General features: G+C 45.2%; 6 protein-coding genes across 8 annotated transcripts in view; 3 read left to right on the plus strand and 3 right to left on the minus strand.

The window, feature by feature from the left end:
* LOC125768615 (peroxidasin) overlaps positions 1-7426 on the plus strand; it is a 42894-nt gene extending 35468 nt beyond the window's left edge. For both annotated transcript variants that reach the window (XM_049436549.1, XM_049436550.1), the window contains 3 exons: positions 167-339; positions 2895-3064; positions 3137-7426. In XM_049436549.1, the coding sequence (XP_049292506.1) occupies positions 167-339; positions 2895-3064; positions 3137-5891 (3098 nt within the window). In that variant the 3' untranslated portion in view covers positions 5892-7426. The remainder of the gene's footprint in view (positions 1-166; positions 340-2894; positions 3065-3136) is intronic.
* Position 7427: 1 nt separating this feature from the next.
* LOC125768627 (acyl-coenzyme A thioesterase 13-like) lies at positions 7428-8541 on the minus strand. The gene is made up of 2 exons (XM_049436576.1): positions 8425-8541; positions 7428-7949 (listed from the first exon to the last, which is right to left on the minus strand). The coding sequence occupies exons 1-2, from the start codon at positions 8509-8511 to the stop codon at positions 7605-7607; spliced, it is 432 nt and encodes a 143-aa protein (XP_049292533.1). The 5' UTR covers positions 8512-8541; the 3' UTR covers positions 7428-7604.
* Positions 8542-8685: 144 nt separating this feature from the next.
* LOC125768617 (uncharacterized) lies at positions 8686-11048 on the plus strand. 2 transcript variants are annotated; one of them, XM_049436553.1, is made up of 2 exons: positions 8686-8802; positions 8906-11048. In XM_049436553.1, the coding sequence occupies exon 2, from the start codon at positions 8938-8940 to the stop codon at positions 10981-10983; it is 2046 nt and encodes a 681-aa protein (XP_049292510.1). In that variant the 5' UTR covers positions 8686-8802; positions 8906-8937; the 3' UTR covers positions 10984-11048. The 2 variants fall into 2 exon arrangements, with proteins under 2 accessions (XP_049292510.1, XP_049292509.1); XM_049436552.1 differs by having other exon boundaries at positions 8694-8806.
* A 111-nt stretch (positions 11049-11159) lies between these two features.
* LOC125768621 (enkurin) lies at positions 11160-12244 on the minus strand. The gene is made up of 2 exons (XM_049436558.1): positions 11637-12244; positions 11160-11566 (listed from the first exon to the last, which is right to left on the minus strand). Exons 1-2 carry the CDS (start codon positions 12234-12236, stop codon positions 11378-11380), a joined length of 789 nt encoding a protein of 262 aa, XP_049292515.1. The 5' UTR covers positions 12237-12244; the 3' UTR covers positions 11160-11377.
* A 906-nt stretch (positions 12245-13150) lies between these two features.
* On the plus strand, positions 13151-13859 carry LOC125768623 (class A basic helix-loop-helix protein 15-like). The gene has a single exon (XM_049436560.1). It carries the CDS (start codon positions 13159-13161, stop codon positions 13846-13848), a length of 690 nt encoding a protein of 229 aa, XP_049292517.1. The 5' UTR covers positions 13151-13158; the 3' UTR covers positions 13849-13859.
* Positions 13859-17279, minus strand: LOC125768622 (cleavage and polyadenylation specificity factor subunit 5). The gene is made up of 6 exons (XM_049436559.1): positions 16884-17279; positions 16600-16738; positions 16404-16529; positions 15303-15468; positions 14297-14411; positions 13859-14221 (listed from the first exon to the last, which is right to left on the minus strand). Exons 1-6 carry the CDS (start codon positions 17009-17011, stop codon positions 14200-14202), a joined length of 696 nt encoding a protein of 231 aa, XP_049292516.1. The 5' UTR covers positions 17012-17279; the 3' UTR covers positions 13859-14199.
* Between the last annotated feature and the right edge of the window lie 111 nt (positions 17280-17390).

Genomic DNA, 17390 nt, shown 5'->3' on the forward strand with positions numbered 1-17390 from the left:
AGAAGTAATACCCTTTTCGGGGCTTATCGTACAGAAACGGTGCAATCTTTAATTGATCTAAACACCCAACCCGAAGCGCTGTGGTAAGAAACGTGACGCAGCTGTACGATTGACTTTGACATGGTTCGCTTTTTCGTTCGTTCAATCATCCCCGGTTCCGGGACAGGCACGTACATCTGTGTGGCCGAGAATGAGCTGGGAATTGCTGAGGTCGAGGCGGAAGTGGTCGTGATCAACGTTGGTCCACCGCGATTCCTGTTCGAACCGTACGACCTGGACGCCATCGAGGGCACTACCGTCGAGATGCCCTGCAAAGCGGAGAACGACGATATACTTCAGGTAAGTGGCGTGGTGTGTGTGAGAAAAGTGTGGTGGTCCTTTCATGGTAGATTTCTTTGAACTTTCACTGCATTGAATGAGGCCTAGTGGTTCGTTAAAATAGGAAGGAAGAAGGAAGAAAAATCCTGGTGAATAACAGAAAAAAAGTCTTGCACATTTCCTCCCATCACTGAGTCTGGCTCGAGGCCATCCTTCTCCGACGGTGGATTGTGTGGAATCCGGTTTGCACCAACGGTATGTAATACATTGCATTTTGCTCCATTGGACGCTTCAGTGCACTGCACTCTAATGCGAGATGCACTTTAACCACTCAATAGGAAATTACCTGGAATTCATCCATCCACCGAGCGCGTGTGCGCTTGGCTGGAGCGTGGAACACGCGGTAGGCGATTTTAGCTACCGAACTAATTAGACATTTTCACGCTAGACTTATTCTTCGGTACACTTGCGCTTCCAAGCTTTTCGAAAGCTGAATCCCACTTTGAAGTTGAAGCGTTGTACCGGTGCGACATTCGTGGTAAAGGCCAACGATGCTACGTCGATATTCTGTAGAATTTAATGCACAAATTTTGCACAATAATACATACAATTCATAGCGATTATTTGAAAGTCCTGTAGTAGAACTGTGAAACAATATTTCATGTATTAATTATGAAAGCAAAATCCTTTAAAGATACATTCCCTAACGACGACTGAATCTCTAATGCTTCTAGAGATATGTAAAAATCCATAAAAATCTTCAGGCATTAATCTCCAAAATGGCGCCCGCTCACCTTTTGCTTGAAACTTGAGCTAACTGGAAAGAAATTCGTGTTTCCATGAATCCATTTTTTACATTCAACACCCACTTCTTTTTGATGTATATTTCTAAATAGAATGGCGAACTTTGCTATTTCTAAAGCCCTCCATTTCGGAGAATAACTGGCCCACTTAACTCCCGCTCCGGTAGCGTGCCACAAAACTGCATCCTTGAAAATAATCTCACGCATACCTCGCCTTGGCGTGGATGGGAGATTATAGAATACAAAATGGACAAACGATGCACCTCACTTTAGTCTAAACACTTGTAGATAGAACCTTTCATTAACGTCGTCACGCTTCCGCTGCTGATGCCTTAGAAGTTAGCTGTAAAGCTCACCCTCAACGTACGTGCGGTAACTGAGCCCGATGTCCCGATGCGACAGTGAAGCATAAATAAGAAACCTAATGGTCCGACGATGGATTCCAGTAAATCCCCTCACACACACACACACACTGTTACACATTTCTGTAAACAGCTCATTTTACAGCGATTCAAGCAACACAAATCCATCCTTCATTCTCGGTACCGGTACCGGGCTAAACGGCAACAAATCCCAACCATCAAGATGCCGGGGCGTCCTATCGTTGTCGTTGCTGAGATCCGCTTGAATTCCTTTTTGCCACCCAGCCTGGTCTTTAGCCGGGCAGAACGGGCAGTACGTGCTAATCTGTTCGTTTCCGATCATTCTTTGCGTTCTTGGCCGCATGAGGACACGCGATGAGGTACGCGTGGAGAACTTTGAAACCCATATCGGACATTATGTCCTGTGTTTTGAGACCCGCACCGGGAGCGTGGAGTGGAGAGTTTCTTACACGGCTACGATAAAACCCCCCACGTTTGACCACGCTGATGTGCTGGCTGGGAACCGGCTTTGGCAGTGCGGGAAGATTATGCAAATTTAAGATGAAGTTGCTTTACTTTTCAACCGATAAGAGGAAACAGCATCCCCATATCCGTATCGATGGGCAAATTAGGGCGAGCGAATGCGATGGATATGGCGCTGCTATAAATGGGAAGATTTATGGATCCATTTAAGCATAATTCCTGTCTGATGGGCTTCCGGTAAGGGACCCGCCAGTTTTCCAGGCCACCTTCCAGGATGCGCTATCCTTCGGGGAAGCGCATTTAGCACAGTATCCGGAGAAGCTTCCGGCAAGAAGTATTTATCGCTCAGTGCTGACCACCACCTTAGATTGGAAGCGGTGCGGTGGTGGCATTGGGAACGATCAAGCCAAACTGGCGCTAAGGATAAGCACGTTGAATCAAGAAAATTCTCCGATGTCAGTGAGAATATCTCTCCTCAACATCTTTAATGCAGAGGCACCGTGTCGCGGAAAAGACGTAAAAGTTCCTCTCGAATATTCGCTTATCTTGAGTGCGATTTTGCTTCCGTTTGGTATGCAAATGTTTACATCCGATGTCCGGTGGCAGTTAAAAGTCTAAGCCGTCTAACCGAGCAGCTTTATGATGGCATGGTATTCTTGGGTGAGATAACCGAATCGAAACCGAATGGTTGATTTGTGACAACATCGGCAATCGGGGCTGGGTGACCAATAAAATCCGTTAATAAAGGACAATGTCTGGTGTTCTGTTGGGTTGCCAAACAAGTTGTTCTTATCGCTCTGCAAAACCGTGTCCTCCACCAACTACACTTTGTTGGTAACGAATGTTCGCAATATTGGTTCTTTCCACAGCCACAAATTATAACTTGTTTCTGGTTTCTGTTTCTTTCCCCGTCTTTATCTCGGTACAGATCAAATGGCAAAAGGAAGGTCGTACCATAACCCCGAAAGACAAGTACCGTATATCATCCGCCGGCAGTTTGTTCGTCGCTAACATCACGCTAACGGACGAGGGCCGGTACGAGTGTTCGCTGTTGAACAAGTACGGACGTGCGACGGCCAGCGGTATGCTGACGGTGAAGTAAGTGGCCACGGGTAACAGATGTAGTGCTGCATGCTAAACACACGCTTCCTTTCTGTGCGGTATTTGCAGGAAGAAGGCGGAAGCATTGCCGGGCGATCAGTACGTACGGATTGCGATTGCTGAAGCATCCCGGGAGGTGGATATGGCCATTAATCAAACCATCGGGCGTATGTTTGCGACGGGACACAACACAACACGGTACCACGATGACCTGTTCCGCATCGTGCGCTTCCCGACCGGCCCAGCCCGCGAGATTGCCCGTGCGGCCGAAGTGTACGAGCGAGCGCTGGTAATCATCCGGAAGCACGTCGAGACTGGTGCCAACCTAACCACCAACACTACCGACTTCTGGTATCAGGATCTCCTGTCGCCCGAATATCTCGACCTGCTGGAACAACTGTCCGGCTGTATGGCGCACCGCGTTACACCGAACTGCTCCGATCTGTGCTTCCACTCGAAGTACCGCTCGCTGGATGGGACGTGCAACAACTACAAACATCCTGCTTGGGGTTCTTCCCTGACCGGTTTCCAGCGTCTCCTTCCGCCGCTGTACGAGAATGGCTTCAATAGTCCAATCGGGTGGAATCGTTCGGCTGTTTACAACGGGTTCCAAAAGCCCAGTGCCCGACTCGTCTCGACCAGCCTAATCTCAACCAGCACCATCACGCCGGACGATCGCATCACACATATGGTGATGCAGTGGGGACAATTTCTTGATCACGATCTCGACCACGCCATACCGTCGGTAACATCCGAAAGCTGGGATGGTGTTGACTGTAAGAAGACTTGCGAGTATGCAGCTCCATGCTATCCCATCGATATTCCACCCGGTGATCCTCGCATCCGCAATCGACGGTGTATCGACTTTGTGCGATCGAGTGCCGTTTGCGGTTCAGGCATGACGTCCATCTTTTTCGGCAGTGTGCAACCGCGCGAACAGATTAATCAACTGACTTCCTTCATCGATGCGTCCCAGGTGTATGGGTATACCGAGGCATTCGCTCAGGAGCTTCGCAATCTAACCACCGAGCAGGGTCTGCTGCGGGATGGTCCACACTTCCCGAACCAGAAACCATTGCTGCCCTTCTCCGCACCGACTGACGGTATGGACTGTCGGCGAGATTTGGACGAGAGTCAGATCAATTGCTTCACGGCAGGCGATATTCGTGTGAACGAACAGCTCGGCCTAACGACGATGCATATTGTGTGGATGCGCGAGCACAACCGGCTAGCGGAACAGTTGCACCGCATTAACCCGCACTGGGATGGGGACAAGCTGTACTACGAAAGTCGCAAGATTATTGGAGCTATCATGCAACACATTACCTACGACCATTGGTTGCCGCTGGTGATTGGAGAGCGTGGTATGGCCCAGCTGGGTGAGTACCGGGGGTATGACTCGAACGTGAATCCGACCGTTTTCAATGAGTTTGCAACGGCTGCCTTCCGATTTGGACACAGCCTCATCAATCCGATGCTTCATCGGCTGAACGAATCTTATCAACCGATAACGCAAGGTCATCTTCCACTGCATAAAGCGTTCTTCGCACCGTGGCGTTTGATGTACGAAGGAGGTGTGGATCCGTTGCTCAGAGGACTATACAGTGTGCCGGCTAAGTTGAAAAAACCCAACCAAAACCTCAACACCGATCTTACGGAGCGCTTGTTCGAGGTGGCACACGCTGTAGCACTAGATCTGGCCGCGATCAACATCCAGCGATCGCGTGATCACGCCTTACCCGGGTATAACGACTATCGGAAACTTTGCGGTATGAAAGTAGCGTCGGAGTTTGATGATCTCAAGGACGAAATATCTGATCCTGCAGTGCGGCAAAAGTTGAAAGAATTGTACGGCCATCCGAGTAACATCGATCTGTGGGTTGGCGGTATTCTGGAGGATCAGCTGCCCGGAGCAAAGATGGGTCCACTGTTTACCTGTGTTTTGGTGCGTCAGTTCCGTGCACTGCGCGACGGTGATCGGTTCTGGTACGAGAACGACGTGTTCAAGCCGGAACAGTTGGCCCAGATCAAGCGTGCCTCACTGGGACGTATTGTTTGTGACAATGGCGATAACATTACAACCATCACGGACAACGTGTTTGTGTTACCGGCAAAGCAAGGTGGCTACAAACGTTGCGATGAGATCCCGCAGGTTAATCTGGAGCACTGGGTCGACTGTACGGATTGTTCGCGCCATCACAAACGATTCGAACCGCTGATGCGTCAGCGAAGATCGGTAAGTCGCGCAAAGCGTGCCCTACCAGCTGCCGACAAAGTGGACGTTAAGAAGCAGAGAGATGGCTTGGAGCGATCGCTGCCCGAAGATGAAGGACATTACGCACTGAACGATAATCATCTCGAGCAGTTGGATGAAGATTCGTCGTTTGTTGACGATGACATGAACGAAGAGCGGATCGAGGGTTTGGAGGCACTGATCGAAAGTTTCCAGAAGTCGATGAAGCAGATGCGAAGGAAAATACGTCGCCTGGAACAGCAGTGTTCGGCAGCAGTCCTGGCAGCGACTGCCGCTGGTGCTAACGTTGGCGCTGGAGGTGGTAGTGCGAATCCGGCCAAAGGGAAACCACACGGACATTGCGTGGACAGCAAGGGAATTAAGCGGTTAAACAACGAAATCTGGATGCGAGACGATTGTACCAAGTGTGAGTGTGAGCATCATCAGATCAGCTGCGAGACGGAGAAGTGTGCGGAGCTAATCTGCGAGAACAATCTGGTGCTGGTGAAGGAGCAGGGCAAATGCTGTCCGGCATGTGTCGTGTCAGACGACAGCGGAACGATGACCACTATCATTAAAGATACTCCGTAAGTAGACGACGACGCTGAGACGAGATGGATTCCGTACCAATTTGGAGTCATGTTAAAATCTTCCTGACGCGCGTCAATCTAAGTGAATGCCGCATCGAGTTGACGGTTGATCAAATCCATATTCTATCGAATCACCACATCTTGGAATCGTATTCTAGCAGACTGGACTGAACTGGATGGTCGCGGGTGGATCTTCTAGTGCGATCAGTAGTGATCATGTGCACACAATTAACAGCGATATCAAATATTACTGAAGGGTGGAAAGGGAAAAAGAGGGTCAAGAGAAGTGAAACCAGCCAGCTAGTTACCATAACTATATCTCTAATCATGTGACTCAGTTATGTATGTGCCACAGTACACTTTCCGTCGGGTTGTACTTTTACATTAACGTTGATAGACGTTTTACGTTTCCTTAGCTGCATTAAGCGTTAGTGTCCTCCACTTAGGCAGCCCTGTATGTTATCTAGGGACTGTAGGTTGTGTCAAGCAAGATTATTAGATCACTAATCCGGAATTTGGTGCGAATCAATGTATTTCTTTCCGTTTAAAACATTCAATTTGCCATATTACTGATATCAGTTACATGAGAATCCCTTGACTCTTGGTTATCCAACGATTAGAGAACTGATCAAATTGAACAACTAAACACATTTGCCACGATTTACAGTAAAAACAAAAAAACAAACGCCTCCGTATGAAGAGCATAGTAAAGGAAAGTAAACACATAGTCTCTACAATTTATCGAAGTTTGCAAACTAGTTTTAGCGCGATTACAGCCATTTATAGCAAGTTTTAGTGGTAAGATTTCTTCGTTGGTGAGAATACACCGTACCAGACAATTGACTGTCCCATCAGCGTACACAGCATAGTAATCCCAGGTCATATAGATCAGTTTGTTTTGGTGTGAAGAAACCCAATCAGGACATGGCCACTATATCGAGACGCGATTCACAGGAATCCACTGTCCACTTACGAACGACGCTCATCTAAAGCGGTGCCAAACGGGGGGAGTTCGTTACGAATGGACTTGCTACCATGGCGGCAGCATATCGTAATCATCTCGGATTGAGATGCTATCTTACCGGTTGACGACAACTACTACTAACTATTATTACTTACTGTAAATACTTTTTTAAAAACGTTCAATTTCACCTTGACTAGAGCAAAAGATATTCTAGTAAAACCAGATCGGACCTGCACGATCGAACGCTACATCTATCGGACAGTGGCATCCAGCATTGCCCTCGAATCAATAAAAGGTCACGATTGTATTGGGTGCAGAACTGGGAAAGTGTCCAGATCAGGAGGCAAACATTAGACTAAATTTTATTCGAAGCGAAGAAGACGAAAACAAACACGAAACTGTTCCCCTCTCTTCCTTGATAGGCATTATTGAGCGCGAGACGCGTGTGGAACGAAAATCAAACCAATTATAGTAACAACCACTTACTGGAGAAAATTTGAAAAGGAAAATAAATCGATCTTTACTAGCTATTTCTTCTTTTCCGAACGAAACAACCAAAGGTGCTGAAGAAAGTTGTACAGTTTGTTTGCGTTTTATTGTATCTACTAAAAGCGTACACAAGAACAGCAGTTCAAACCAAACAGATAACAAACAAAAAAAGAACCTAAACCATATCACCTAACACCCATTTCGTGTTTCTACCATACTACCCTTATGTTGGATTCTGTTGTTTTTTTGGTGTAATACCATTTAACTACTTCCTATATATTTGGTATGTGATGCTTTGGCAATGATTGAATTGTCCTTCTTGTGGCGTAGTTCGCATTCGAGGAATGCTAAATTTCTACCTGCACGAACTGTGTTCGCATCAATGATGACTTCATCACCCTGTCGGGCACCTTTCAGATAGCTCACGTGTATGTCCACCGAAACGCCAGGTGTTGCATTTTCCTTCGTCATCAGCGCGTACGTAGTGACCACGTCGACGATCGTGGCCGTGTATCCTCCGTGCAAACCACCCGCGCGGTTCAAGTGTTCCTCCTGTACCTTAAACTCGGCCGTGCATCGTCCATCGCCGCCACTGACCATTACGAGCTGAAGGTGGAAGATGGTGAAAGTCCCACATTTAAAATTAGTACAAGCATTTGGAATGCAGTGCCCAGAGACGTCATGCGAAAGACACCCGTACTCAGCAAAGAGTATTTCTTTAGAAAAGAAAAGAAAAGAATGATTTGCATGTTTCCAAACGAAATCGCACAAAAATCTGGGTAAATCTTTACTACTACTAAATTACTACTACTGTACTAAAATTGCGCTTCTATTTGAATTTTATTTTCGATAAAAACTTGAACAATTTTGTTTCTTGGGGCATTCTGTCAAATCATGCCGGACATCTTTGTTTACAACCACTGCAAAGCATAACAAACGCGCTGTTTATGTAACAGTCTCGCACAACGATAAAACAATAGTTTCCTGCGTATTTTCGTGAATTATAATACATAAATCACATAACTTTAAGACCAATATTCATCTTAATAATAGGTTTAAAGGTAAATGGAGCTGCACCTACCTGCTGTAAACATCTATCATAGCCGTTGGTTTTGGTCATCACAGTAGCGATGCTGCGCAACAACTCGAGTCCCTTTTTACCGCTCATCGTGTATAACGGGGTGTTCGTTTAGCACTAGCACGACACAGAAACACTGAATAATTCCCTAAACGTACTTTTTTAAAGAAGAATCCCAGTGAAATTAGTATTATTTCTTCACAAGGCGCGGAACCGGTGCACTTCCTTGGGTGTTTGTTTGGTTTGTGCTGCGTGCTGTCAAAAAATGCCGACAGTTGTTGACAGAGCGTGTATGAAATGAATGCTTATTCTACATGAAGTGATTTTTATTTTAATGAAAACCAGTGCAGTTTGCAGCACAAAGCCATCGAATTACAAAACGTAAGTAAGATATCAGCAATAGATTCTTTCGGAGTGCTTACGTACTACAAAACCCGCGTCCCGTGTTTGTTGAAATGAAATAATTCTGCTTGAAATATTTCAGGACACTTGGAACATTCTTAACAACACGCCAGGATGGAAATGCAAGAGCTAACAACATTCCAACAGTCGGAAGAAATTATTCAACCGTTCACGATCAGCTGTGTCGGGGAAGTAGTGATAGTATGCGCCAAGGAACACACGCTTGTGCTAAGGCTAAAGTACAGACACGTCGTCGAGGACGGTGCAATTTGCTACGAACTGTCGCGCATCAAATGTTCCAATGCACGTCCCACCGGTGCTCTGGTAGCGCGCGAAGACATGCTGTACAATGCTAGCAACGTAGAGCAGCGCAAGCAAATAATGCTGGATCAAACGTTCTTCCCCAACATTGCCAAGGTGTACATTTGCAACGTCCAATCGTGGATATCTCCCGTCGGCATTTTCGAGGACAACCCTCGCGACCATCTCATAGCGAATCTGAACAATATGGGACAGCTTACGATTTACCGACTGGAGGAACGGTGGCAAACGGGCTGGGACACGTACGTGGACGTATCCGACACATGGCAGTCCCACATATACGACCAGCATCAGATCGATACCTTCGAAGAGCTGCAGATCATGGTTGATGAGATGACGATAACGTGCTTCTCGTGGGAAAGCGTCATCCACCAACGTCCGGTTCGATTCGCATTCGGTACAAAGTCGGGCAAAATCGTACTCTGCCATCTAGAGCCGAACTGTCCGAAGATTGAGCACGTACACCAGGAGGAGGAAGCATCGCGCGTTATAAAATACGTGGCCGTACAAGGGCAGCGTCATTTTTTGCTGGTCGGACTCGAAAGTGGCCGGCTGGGGGTGTACCGGTTCGGGAAGGACGCTGCCACCCAACAGGTCACCTACTGTGCAGAGTACATTGCCACCTACCTCGAGCAGGACATTTCCATCTCGGCGATCGAGTGTGAAGTGGAGCGAAAACCGAACGGCGACGAACAGCTAGTGATACTCGCCGTAAAAGGAACTTATTTACTAGCGCTGGAGACAGCATTCGATGGTACGCTGCACGGTTCCGTTACACTGAATATGGACAATTTCATGATCACCGGATTGCAGCAGGTGGGTTCACGCAGCTACATCGTAACCACGCTGCCAGGAAAGATTTTTAACGTTTTTATCAGTAGTTCGCGCTCACGGAACGGTATGCAGATTGCGGTGCAAGAAGTAAAAAACGATCTAAATGTAGGTTCGTACGCATTGTACGGTGTCGCTGCGTCACGTACCCGCACCGGGTGGTTTTATCTTGGCTATCCTTCGCGACGATTCGACCATTTGATGTTGCGTGCACCGACCTGTATATTTTTTTGTCGATTTAATCAAAAGGACGCGCTAAGAGCTTTGCTGCTAAACAAAACCAACAAACTGGACAATTATCACGATGCGGTAGAGATGGTACGATTTCATGGCAATAGAATTTTGGACACGTTGAAACCGCTGGAAGACATCCCGCTGGTGCTGTCGCTTAACGAACAATCGATGTATCAGCTGAAGCTGCAACTAATACAGCTTAGCGCGAAGATCAGCTATCAGACGAAGCGCTGCAAAGCGATTACGGAGAATCTGCACACCCAGCACCAATTTATCTGTAGCCTGATCGAGGTGATCAATGCGAGCCGGATCGTACGTTGGCTGGCGGAATTATACACCATCCGGTCTGTGCTGGATCCTTTGCAGCAGAATGCATTGCGCTGCTTGCGGAACTTCATCCGTACCATCATCGAAGAACCATGCGTTGGAGATTACGGATACTTGCTGACGAATCTAAACCCCCTACTGTACCAGGTGCTGAACAGCGTAGACCCCATCCATACACCGGACATTATGCATGAGGTTTGCTCGTTCTGTGATGCTGCTATCGCGCCCAACAGTCAATGCTGTCCGGACAAGCATCAGGTATTTCGGTGCATACTGACCAAGATACAGATAACGCTCGAAAGTAACGAGGTTACGTGCGAAATGTGCCAACGATATTCGGTGCGGTCGGAAGTGTTGAAGACGATATTTGAACAAGATACGACATTGGTTGACTATCGCAAGTGTTGCATCTGTGATGCACCGTTTAAAGAAATGCAAAACGTTTAACTCTGTAGGGCAGCAAGCGATAGGCATTAAGGAATCACGAGAGTAATAAAACTGAAAACTGTAACGAAATTTCAATAAGCATCAGGTTCTCTCACCTTCGCAGTGCCTACGTTGTTTGAGTTTGTTCAATTCGGTTGCTTTCTTTCCGGATAAAGCGTTTTTTCGCAGACACCATCTTCTATAAAATCACACACACAATTTATTTAATCGTGCCCAAAAGGTCAGCCACGCAAGAAGTGCACATATCCTGTGAGTGAGGGGTTTGTAGAACACATTTCTAAAATAGTATCCAATAGAAAAGATAAGTATACGGAGTAATTTTCCACCAGAGATAGAAAAGCAACTCTAATGCCACACGGTTCTCAAGCACTGAAGATCGTTTTTTTGCTCGTTATTATGCGTCCTTGTGCTCTTCGTCGTACAGGTAGATGTATGGGTTGTTTTCGATTGTTAGAATATCCTTTTCCAGTTGTTTCAAATTATTTTCCAACTTTGCCTTGCGTATCATCTTCGGTACCGTGTCCGTCAGTAGCGGAAGGCTCTGATACTCTTGCTGTAATTTTTCCCAATTTTTCTTCAAACCCTATAGCACAAAGGGAAAGTTTGAAGTTTAAAACATAAACGATCCGTTCTGTGCGGGCAGTAAATCTTACCTTCAGCAATTCGACCCGTTCCTCCTGCGAAATGTACGTACAGCGTGGCTTCTGCTGTGAGCAATCCTCTATCAGACGTTCCTTTTGTGCGGCCAGATCCTTCTTCCTGCGCATTAAATACTGTGGCACCTTGCCGAACTTGGGCCGACACATGTAGATCGGCATCAGGCCCGATCTTTCCAGATCGTGAAAATCTCCCTTGCGTGTATCGGCGTACCGTGGCCGGGCCTTCTTCGGGTTGGCCGCTACAGCCTTTTTGATGTTTTCCTTTTTGAAATCGACCACCTTCAGCACCTGACACGTGGGCGATTCGTTCGGTTTCGGAACGGGCGGTTTGTGGCTGGTACAGAGCCGTACCGGGGCAGATTTAGTGGCCCGATAGCGTGGTCCACAGTTTTTCTTGAGAAACTCGTTCGGCCCGGGCAGTGGAATCTTCGAGAAACCCATCGTACGGTGAGCATCCTTGGAGGATTTAGTCTCCTGCCGGACCTGGTGCTCGAAGCGGGAATGGTAGAGTGGAGGTTTGGGAGGTTTTTCGGGCGGTTTCTTCTCGACGTTGTAGATATTTTCGTCGTGAATGTAGATGTTAACTATAGACATCTTTAAAGATTGACCAAACGACGAATGCTGAAATGGAACGAATTCTACGTGCGAATGTTCGGAACCGGGCGGTGAACGAAAACTGAAACCCTTGACCGAGTGGAAGGTTTTCGCCCACTATCTAGACAAATATCCTGCAGGACTAAAGTTTCGTGTGCGGTCTACTGTCAAACTATTTGATTGAAACAAACAACCGACCACCTATTCCCACATCATAGCAACCGGTGCGTTTTTTTTTTCTTTCTCGTAGCATTTCAAATGAAACATTCTAAGCATGCGAAAAACGTGAACGCGGAAGCATTCAAACGCTTCTCTAGGCAACCAGCATGTGTTAACGTCCGCACGCAACAACCGTCATCGCGCTTGACTTTGATGCGCCGACGCCCTTCAGGTGCTTTACCCCCGTATTTAAACAAGCCAATTACTATGCATTGGAATCGCAAGGCAAACAGCAATACGTTCTTACGAAGAAAAATGAAACAAAATGTACGCATCGGTGCGTGTCGCATCGAAATTATGCTAAACAGCAGTTTAAACTTTTACACTATTATTTTTAAATGCTTTTCACTGTGTGCCGTTAACGGATATCTCTTTTTTTATTACAAATATCCTAAAGAGGTTAAAAGAAAAGTTATCGCAACATAAATAACATGTTTAACGCATACCGGTACACAGGACGGTCGTCTCTGGTTGGGGTAATTATCGCCACTTTACCAGTATTGACAATTCACCTACGATAACACCCTTACTACCGAAGCTTTTCCTCGTCAATTTTCCCTTTGAGGGCATCTTATCAGTGATAAGGTGGAAAATTAGATTACCGGGAAAATGGTCAACCAATATATAGGGCAATATATTACGCTCGATGCGTCGCAATTAGCATTAAAGTTTGCTGCAGTGCATTTGCCGCGTGCCATATTAAATGCCCCCCAACGCAACGTCGACCAGCGGAGAAAGAGTACGCCGAAAAAGAAAACCATCCGGTGGAGGTGTTCTATCCCTGGTTAAGCGCAAAAAAGCGAATCTGCGTGAACGGAACCGTATGCACGGGTTAAACGATGCGCTGGATCGTTTGCGGATGTGCGTACCGCTTCCGGCGAGTGTGACAACCGCTTCGGTACGGTCGGACGCTAGTGTGGATCACGGCGCATCAAGTACAACGCCACAAAAGCTATCCAAAATCGATACACTACGATTGGCACAAAACTACATCCTGGTGCTGTTGGAAGTGCTGCACACGGGACGTGGCTTCAAGTACGAACGCTTGATGTCCACACTGGCAGCGCGTTTGAGTCAGAACACTGCCAATTTGCTCCGAACGAAGCTTTCTTTAGATCAGCAACTACAGGGAGGATTACTAGACGGGTTCGACGAACGTCAGCAAGGTTTTTGTCTTGGCGCTTCGGATAATCAATCACAGCTTCCATGCTGTCTGTGTTCTTCGAATCGTGCACCATGGTCAAACGAGCACGTTTCCTACAGAAGCGCCTCCAATCACCAATGGACCACCAATGGTTACGATTGTACCTTTTGTGGCTACGCCGAGGATGACACACAGCAGCCGGATCGCTACTCCCCAAGCCTTTCCCGTGAAGAATTGTTCGACTTCTAACAGCTTCGCATTCGTGTCTCTCCGGCTCACCGAAGAAGGTACGTAAATTATTTATTCGTTACATTTATATGTGTGTTAAAGTAAGGTATATATGTGTAAGGTAAGTGACAAAAAATCTCTTTCATGTACAACATGCGCTCTAAAATAGTGTCGGTTTCTAAATTAATAGTTCACCTCAGTGTTTCCAAAGTACAAACACACACACATACACACCGGCATGTCCTATCGTTTGTTCATTTCCCGCTAAACTGGTGGCTCTTTACTGCCTTTTCCATCAATTGGGATGCTTAAGTGAACCAGTGTGGCGGAAATATCCCAATATCCAATTGTGGTATGAGGGCGCCGAGTTGTTTACATGTAGATAAAGTTAAACCTGAGGGAATTAAAAATAAATGAGATATTAGTTAAAAGAGAATAGAGATCAATTAAAAAGTAGACGCGCTCATACCGGCAGAGTGCTTGCGGCAGCGATGATATTATCGGTCCGTAGCCCTGAGAATTGTCGTACAGCTCAAACAACGGTGCCGCTACTAGCTTGTAGTTCTTCGGTACAGCAAAAAGCGCTACACAATTTAGAGGAGACAGGTGGAAAGAAAAGAAATTAACATTAAAGTGCGACAGAGCAAGGGTAAACGTTAGGCAAACGTTCCATTACAGCTTCATACAAAGGTTCACAATCGTATTGTTAGCTTAACACGAACAGTAGTAGTTTGATTACAAGATTTTATCACTAACGTAGCGCTATCGTTTTTTGGCTAAACAGTACAGAGTACGGTGACCAGACTTTTGGATTATTGTAGTACAATTTGCTTTTGCATATATTCCTATTTCGCATCACAATGTTTTGTATAGTTATTCAAATCAACTAGGAGCAGCTCGATCCGCGTGGTAAACCTTCGTGTACAGCAAGGTTTTTCAAAGTTGTTTTACAAATCCAATTCTTTTGCTAACCAGTGCTATATAACATATTACAATCTTCAGGGTATGGTGGCGCTTCTTATAAAAGGATTGCTTTATCAATTTACAAAATTTACAGAAAACAAGAGATACAAAACATAACTCCACGTAAAAAGATTGATAAAGCTAATCCTCTTTCGCTTCCGTTGCGAGTGAATGTGTGCAAAGCTTTTTTTTCTGTTCATTGTCTAACTAGCATCATCATCATCATCTTTATCATCACTCCAAAGTGTACAATAACTTCTTTACAAAAGTCCATCATGTTTTTTTTTTAATGAAAGCTTTCCATTACTATTCATATTCATTATACAGAATCTTCTTTCTTGCGGGTTTGTCAAACACGTTTAAGCATCTGCGAGAAGCGCTCGATCCTACACAACTAATCCGCGCACACATTTATCGACCAACTATCCAATGCGGACGAGACCGGTGCGCCATCTCGAGCATTGATCAAAACAAAACATACGTATGAGAGATTCGTTTTACTATCACATTACCCTTCTCGTGGAGTTGCACCAAAAACAGACGCTTGTGTTCCTTCGGCTTCGTGATGTGCGGCGGGATGTACGGATACTGCGGAGGTTCGAAATTCGGACGCCACCAGTTGCCAATCGTGTCCTCGACGATCCAGTCCTGCTTCACGCCATCTTGTCGCCCTAGAGTCTAAAGGAGGGAGGTTTGTGTGTGTGTGTGTGTTTTTTTTTTTGTTTGTTTGTTTCGGTTGGTTTTGGATTTGCGAGGGAAATTTTAAGGATTTAGGAATGAAATTTTTAAATATAATCATATATACATAGTAACAGTTGGATAAAATATAGCGAGTTATACATGAGTTTTCAGTGACCATCGGGCAATATCTAAATATATTTTTTTGCTTCTTCTTTTGATTATATTGAACAGTGCCGTCTATTCTTACCTACACTGCCGGAGCGCGGAAATGGTATATGCCAGTTACAAAACAATTTCTTCTGCATTAATACCTTTCCCCGTTCGTTAGTGTTTGCTCTTTGCTTTGTATCATCTGTTCAACCAATAGATCAATACTACAGTGAAGAGTTAGTAAGGTACAATACAGGCTTTTATGTTTTAGTTCAACGTGTGGGAGACATTGCTCCAACATTTTAACAGGCTCAAGAGTTAACTATTTACTATCATTGTATTAAACACAAATCACGAACATGGTGAATAGCAAACCAAAGTGAGTAAATAAAGAAATGATATATTATGAACGTTTGAGGTTTTACAACGCTGAACTGTTTTAAATCTACATGTAACATTTCTTTTAGAGCATGTGATTTTACTAAGGCGCGTATATCATATAGTTTCGGCCACAGTTTTGTTTCCGGTAATATCATCCGAAGTTTAATTCTCTATAACACTTTTTTATCACATTGATCACATCAATGTTCGCAAGAAATTTCTGCAATTTAAACAATAATTAATTGGTGCATATTTCCTGCCTCAATACAACTTCCCATCGAACAAAAATCGCTAGCGGGATTAAACAATATTTTTTCCAGTGGTTTTACAATAGATTTTTTTTCTTTCTTTCATGTAAATTTTCGATCAACCGAGTAAAAATGGAATCCTCTTCAACTTACCTCCGTCAGCAGTCGTTTTAGACCTTCCACTTCGTCTTCCCCGGCACTAAGCTCTCCTCCCGGTAGCTTGAAGAAAGTCGTACCCAGCTGTAGCAGCAATACATGCGGAAGACCGTGTTCATGAACCTAAGATGATAGAATATCGACGTTTATACATGACACACATGCAAATCCAGTATCATATCGCCCAACTCACCAGCAGAACACCTTCCACCGATCTGCGCATTCCTATTTTATCAAACTCGTCTCTCATCCGCTGGAAACGGGCGGGCACCGATGGGTCCTTTTCGAACAATGGTTCCTTCGTTCCGAACGTATAATTTGTCAATGGATAGCTACGGCAACAGACAAACAAAAAAAGGAGTGAAACACAGTTACAACATCCGGCTCCAGTGCGCCATTTTGGAATGGAATATAAGGACCAAATACGGAATAAGGCACGTTCCATCGGAGCGTGTGGTCGGCTGTGATAGTACTTACAGATTGATAGTTCTGTTTAGCGTCATCGATTGGTTGGTCTGTAGTTTATTCATTTCCGTCAATCCCGTGCCGTGGCTGTTTCGTCGAGGCCATCCGGAGCCGGTTTTGTTTACTGCTTGAGTAGCCATTTTATTGCTTAGGAAGATAGCTTGTCGATAACTTTTGTTCTATTTTCTACACTTAACTATGATGCACAGAGCACTTTGCACTTGTGTTGTTCTACGTACACTCAATTAAAACAGTCGCATATAACAGTGTGCCACTAAATATATGTTAAATACAATAAATTTTACTATTTCCGCGTCGTTTTTGCACTGTTTAGCCCGGAAAGCTTTTATTTCCTCTATATCGGCTTCTTCTTCGGTAGGTAAATGACATCTTTGACAGAAGTTACATACAGTCGGTGACAGAAAAATGCACTGATTGTTATATTATTTTCTACGGGGTGTTTACATTTTACAAAAAATTATCAAACTTAAATTCAGTTTATCAAACAAAAAAAAATGA

Source organism: Anopheles funestus, chromosome 3RL, assembly GCF_943734845.2.
Source record: "Anopheles funestus chromosome 3RL, idAnoFuneDA-416_04, whole genome shotgun sequence".
Taxonomy (NCBI): domain Eukaryota; kingdom Metazoa; phylum Arthropoda; class Insecta; order Diptera; family Culicidae; genus Anopheles; species Anopheles funestus.

Coding starts and splice junctions, on each gene's coding strand:
- LOC125768622 (XM_049436559.1), bottom strand. CDS start 17,011: ATGGCTACTCAAGCAGTAAACAAAACCGGCTCCGGATGGCCTCGACGA. Junction 16,739..16,883: donor CTAAACAGAACTATCAATCT/GTAAGTACTATC, acceptor CTGTTGCCGTAG/CTATCCATTGACAAATTATA. Junction 14,412..15,302: donor GGTGCAACTCCACGAGAAGG/GTAATGTGATAG, acceptor TAAATTGTGTAG/CGCTTTTTGCTGTACCGAAG.
- LOC125768617 (XM_049436553.1), top strand. CDS start 8,938: ATGGAAATGCAAGAGCTAACAACATTCCAACAGTCGGAAGAAATTATT.
- LOC125768621 (XM_049436558.1), bottom strand. CDS start 12,236: ATGTCTATAGTTAACATCTACATTCACGACGAAAATATCTACAACGTC. Junction 11,567..11,636: donor AACGGGTCGAATTGCTGAAG/GTAAGATTTACT, acceptor TTTGTGCTATAG/GGTTTGAAGAAAAATTGGGA.
- LOC125768623 (XM_049436560.1), top strand. CDS start 13,159: ATGCCCCCCAACGCAACGTCGACCAGCGGAGAAAGAGTACGCCGAAAA.
- LOC125768627 (XM_049436576.1), bottom strand. CDS start 8,511: ATGAGCGGTAAAAAGGGACTCGAGTTGTTGCGCAGCATCGCTACTGTG. Junction 7,950..8,424: donor ATGATAGATGTTTACAGCAG/GTAGGTGCAGCT, acceptor TTCCACCTTCAG/CTCGTAATGGTCAGTGGCGG.